Consider the following 5,787-nt stretch of genomic DNA (forward strand, 5'->3'; position numbering starts at 1 on the left):
AATTAGTGTGCAGCGTGACATGAAAGTATTCTGATGATGTATCAATTGGTCACATTATTTTAAAGTCACTAAAGGACAAAATTGATTCCCAGCCAATAAGCAAGTTACACGTCCATGGCTAATGATAGAATAAAACAAAAATCACAAGATAGTGGGAAGGCAGCCAACGCGCGCGCGCCACGTATTCCAGTCGGTGCAAAAACAATTAAACCAAACACGGACGCCGGAGCAGAGCTCCGGTCGTCTTCTCCGGCCAGCCTACGGCGGAGATGAAGCAAAATTTCCAGAAATCAAACAAATTACAACTGTTCCACTCGGATTTTCGTGTAGATCATGGATCTGGCATTAGTTTTCATTAATTCCTAGCCTAACAATCAAACCGAGGATAACTCTAAAACCCTAGTCAAGCACAACTTCACCAAAACTCAAGCTAAGCATATTAATCCACGTTTGAATGTGTCAGGAGCAAGATTATAGTATCAAAACGCTATGAAACGCCATCTATCATCATGAATCTTAAGCTACTAAGGAACTGTAAGAAGCTCATGCATACTCATCAGAACGTGCAAGCCAGATATGATACAGTTTAACATGCATCTCTATCATGTTTAGAGAGTTTAAGGCTTACTTGAAGTATCTTGAGCTAAGGATGAGAGCTTTCACGAATCCAAATCTACTTCTATGCGCTTAGATGATACGATCCACTTCAAGAAACTACCGGCATTGTCGTGAGCTTTGTTTGGAGCGTTCTCAGCAACCGATTGGCGGAGATGATGAAGTTGTTCAGTGCTGCGTTGATGGCGAAAGAAGCTCGTGTTTGTTGCTGAAGTTTGAATTGAGAAAAAGTGGCCGGAGTTTGTTATGGAGGTTGGTTAGGGTGGCAGTTGCGGTGGCCGGAGTTTGTTACAGCTCGTAACAAACTCTGATGGAGGGGAGAGTGAGCTGAGTGGTGGAGGTGGAGAGAACAAAATGCAAAAGAGAGGAAGATAGAAGAGAGTATGGAATGAGGAAGAAAGTGGGGAGAGTCAATCGTGAGTGTGAGAAGTGAGGAGTGAGCCTTGTTTTATAGTGTTAGTGTATGGGGAATGGAGAGGGTTTCTTGAATATGGGGCCTTAGTGGGTGAGATTTTGGCAGCAAAGTCATTTCTCTTGGTGTGGGACTTTAGGCATCTTAGTGAGCAAGTTTTGTATACTTGTGGAAGGTTTCTAGCATGCTTTCCCTAAGTGCCAACGTGCATGGCATTAATATGGCAAGAGAGGGATGTTTAGTGTGTATTTGCATGGGCTCTACTGTTGAAACTTTGTCAAAAACCAATGTTCACATTGCCATGTTCAAGCATGCATATCTCGAGCTTCACTTCATCATTCCATCCTCTCTAGGGCTCATTAGGAAGAATACATGGAGTAGATGAGGTTTGGCGTTGGGAGGATTGAGAGACAAAACCTGTAACCTATTCAAAATATGCTGGCAAGATGATGACATACCCTTGAACACTACCTGCGCGCATATCTTGGCTCTGGGCTCATGCTTCTTGGCAGAGGTGCAGTTTGGTGGAGGAGTAACTTTGCAGCCGTGTAACTTGCTCCATACATGTCCAAAATTAACGAGACTAGGCTCAATAGATAGGGGACATGGCAAGGAACAATTCAATATCAAGCTTGTTCAAAATGAAGGCTAGTGGAGGGAGAAAAGCGCATTGGGATTTGGCACACCATGTGTTTGCTGAAATGCATGCGTGTGCCTTAAGAATCTGCCTTGGCTGCATGCAGTGTTTGGCCAGTGTTGGGACACAACTTTGAAAGCTTGTATCTCACTCAATATTTGTTCAATTGTACCCATTCTTGTTTCAATGGATAGGGGGGATGGCAAGGAAAAGAATGATACCAAGTTTGCATTCATAGCACTTCTGTAGAACTCAAAAAATGGCTGGAGATTTGGCATGCCATGTGTTTGTGCAAATGCCAGGTCATGACCTGACTTGTGACCTGGAATATGACTTGGTTCAAATGGGTTTCCAGCAACTTCACACCACTTTATCTCTTCATACAAGCTTCAAATGAAAAAGTGTCCAACTACAAAGTTGTTCTCCTCCATGAGAGGAACAACTTTGATGTTGGAATTTTCTTCAAAAAATGTCATTTGCCACGTGTAATCTAGTGCTGAAGTGGACTGCTCAACAAGATTTAAAGCATCAAAATATTTTCTAAGTGTTGAAACTTTCTATTTTTGTCATTTTTCTATTTTTGGCAACTTTTTGTCAAACTCCCGATTTTATCCATTCTTCGACTTTTCTTGACCGATTTTCCTCCAAAAGTCAATATTTGAATAATTCTTTTGATTTTGACCCCAAAAGTCAACTGTTCTGATTTTTCCGATTATTGATGAAATTCCCGATTAAATCTCTTCTAGCCAAATCCAGTTAAACAAACACATCCACATGGTCAGTATGAGAAGCTTTTCACACATAGAAACCATTCCTGATTAAATGTTGACCAGAAAGTCAACTGGTTGACTTTGGTCAAAGAAACCCTGATTTAAAGAACCGGATGATTTGCAAGCTTGCACTCTTCAATCAATGCCCTGATTTGAAGCAGGGAGACACCCCAATCCAGGAGGACTTCAATGAACATAGAGCCACATGATTATACCTCAGTTTTCTCATTCTCTGATCAAACTTCTTTGTAATGGAGCTTTTTCTTGCTAGCCCTTGAATAACACCTATGATATGAATGCATGGGTATGGATTATGACCTAAGTGATGTATGTACATGAATGCAAAGCCTAAGCCAGTTAGAAGTTAAAGGGTAGGACAAATTTGGGGTATGACAGTTGTTAACTAAACTACTCCAGTCCACCCCCGCGGAGTGATTTACCTCACCTGAGGATTTAATCCACTAATCGCAACAGATTACAATGGTTTTCCACTTAGTCCGCGACTAAGTCTTCTAGAGTATCCTGATCACAACCTGATCACTCCAGGAACAAATGCTTAGACACAAGCTAAGACTTTCTTAGAGTATCCTGACCACCACGTGATTACTCTAATTACAACTGCTTAGACACAAGCTAAGACTTCCTAGAGTATCCTGATCAACACTTGATCACTCTAGTTACTTACAAATTAATGTAATCAATTCTAAGAGTATTACAAATGCTTCTTAAAAGCTATAATCACAACAGTGATATTTCTCTTAACGTTTAAGCTTAATCTCACTAATATATTACAACAGCAATGTAGTGAGCTTTGATGAAGATGAAGTTTCTGAGCTTTGAATTTGAACAGCGTTTCAGCAAGTTAATTATTAGCAAATCGTCTTCCTTGCTTCACATCAGAACTTCATATTTATAGGCGTTTGAGAAGATGACCGTTGGGCGCATTTAATGCTTTGCGTATTCCGTACAGCATTGCATTTAATGTTTCACGCTTTTGTCAACTACCTCGAGCCTTGTTCACGCTGTGTCTACTGACGTTGCCTTTAATAGCTTCCAACGTTCCTTTTGTCAGTCAGCGTAGCCTGCCACCTGTACTTTCTTCTGATCTGATGTTTGTGAATATAATATTTGAATATCATCAGAGTCAAACAGCTTGGTGCATAGCATCTTCTTGTCTTCTGACCTTGAAGTGCTTCTGAGCGTGATACCATGAGAACTTCAGTGCTTCTGCTTCTGATCTCAAGTTCTTCCGATGCTTTCATAGACCCATGTTCTGATTCTGCCTTGACCATCTTCTGATGTCTTGCCAGACCATGTTCTGATGTTGCATGTTGAACCTTCTGAGACAAAGCTTCTGAACGCTGATTTGTGCATACTCTTTATATATTTCCTGAAATGGAAATTGCAATGTATTAGAGTACCACATTATCTCACACAAAATTCATATCCTTGTTATCATCAAAACTAAGAATATTGATCAGAACAAATCTTGTTCTAACAAAGAGGACAAGTGACTCACGATGTAATCCTCTTCACCACAAACCGTCACCACTTTTCCGTCAACCGGGTACTTCAACTTCTGATGAAGAGTGGATGTCACAGCGCCAGCCTTGTGAATCCACGGTCGTCCCAACAAACAACAGTAATCGGGTTGAATATCCATCACATAAAAGGTTATAGTAAAGATCTGAGGCCCCACTTGGATTGGTAGATCTACCTCCTCGAACACAGACCTCCTTGAACCGTCAAAGGCACGCACTACCAACTCACTTGGCCTCAACTCAACACCAGCATAGTCAATTCGCATGAGGGCCGACTTGAGAAGTACATTCAAAGAAGACCCAGTATCGACCAAAACACGGGACAAAGTCGTCCCCTTACATTCAATCGAAATATGCAAAGCCTTGTTATGGTTTCTCCCTTCTGGAGGAAGATCACGATCCGTAAATCCCAAAGTTCCCAGCGGAGATATTATTGGCTACCGCCTCTAGCTGATTCACAGATATTTCATGCGGGATATAAGCGCCATTCAAAATTCTCAAGAGAGCATTTATATGACCTTCTGAACACATCAGCAGTTGCAAGATGGAGATCTTTGATTGGGTCTGACCCAACTGCTCAACCACTTTATAATCAGACTTCCTGATGATTCTCAACAATTCTTCCACATCCTTGGAAGACATAACATTGTCAGGTGCCCCATTCTGAACTGGAGAATTATGGACATCAGTCACTACTTGTTTCCCTTTGGTCTTAGCCACTGAATCTGCATTGCTTTGAACAGGCTGAGGGGAGAACACCCTACCACTGCGAGTAATTCTACCAGTACCGGCAAAATTATCAGTGTTTGCAACTGAGGCTTCCACAAACTTCTGTTTAGATGACACGCCCTCCTCCTTAGTGCCATAGTAATATACGTCCGAACCATAATGCCAAGGGACGGCCTTCTCACTCTCATATGGAATAGGCCCTGGCACGGTAATCATTAACGCCGTTGGTTGTTCCTCATACGGGATACTGACAGGTATCTGAATAGGCACTTGGATACATATTGGAGCAACCGGATCATACGGAATTGAGATCACAGACACTTCACCCTCATTACTCTTCGCACCTCTCAACCTTCGATAGAACTGAAGAGGACCCTCATCAATCAGCTTTTGTACCATACTTTTTAAATCAGCACAACCTTCAGGTTGACTCTTGCAATTCTTACAATCAATACCACAGCCCGGGAAGATGCCACTATTGACCAGATGTTGCTTCACAGACACAAGAGGGAAGGTCAAACAGCCCACGTCAGATACAACATTTATCTCTTCACTCTCAATGGCATTCACACCCGAACCTCCGTGAGCAGGCATCGGATTATTGAAAATATTGGGTGTAGGAGTAAACTGAATTATCTTTTGATCCAACAAGTCCTGGACCTTGTTCTTCAATGCGATGCACCTCTCTGTATCATGGCCAGCAGCACCTGAGTGGAAAGCACATCGTGCATTCGCATTGTAATTCGGAGATTGTGTGTCCGGAGCATTTGGAGCATCTCTCAAAGTAATCTTCTCAATCTTGAGCAAATGTTGTAGCACTTGAGCATAGGTCATAGGAATCGGATCAATCTTTCTGTGAGGCCTGGTCCTTGGAGGATAGCGGTTATTATTGGAATGATGTCCCTGCTGATGTTGTTGTTGCGGTACTGGAATCATGACAGCATTAACCTGTGAATTACTTCTCCCTGAACCCGTTCTTCCATATATGGCATCTGCATTTCCTTCCTTTCTTCTGGCATAACCCTCAGCTTGTTTTTTACCACTAGGAGTATTAGAAGAAGCTCCCAGCTGGATTTTCCCCAT

At 42.1% G+C, this 5,787-nt stretch overlaps 1 protein-coding gene across 1 annotated transcript; it reads right to left on the minus strand.

Annotated features, from left to right (window-relative positions):
• Window positions 1-659: 659 nt before the first annotated feature.
• LOC131597534 (uncharacterized) lies at window positions 660-5,787 on the minus strand. The gene is made up of 2 exons (XM_058870225.1): window positions 4,545-5,787; window positions 660-823 (listed from the first exon to the last, which is right to left on the minus strand). Exons 1-2 carry the CDS (start codon window positions 5,785-5,787, stop codon window positions 660-662), a joined length of 1,407 nt encoding a protein of 468 aa, XP_058726208.1.

This window comes from Vicia villosa, linkage group LG4 (assembly GCF_029867415.1).
Source record: "Vicia villosa cultivar HV-30 ecotype Madison, WI linkage group LG4, Vvil1.0, whole genome shotgun sequence".
In the NCBI taxonomy this organism is placed as follows: domain Eukaryota; kingdom Viridiplantae; phylum Streptophyta; class Magnoliopsida; order Fabales; family Fabaceae; genus Vicia; species Vicia villosa.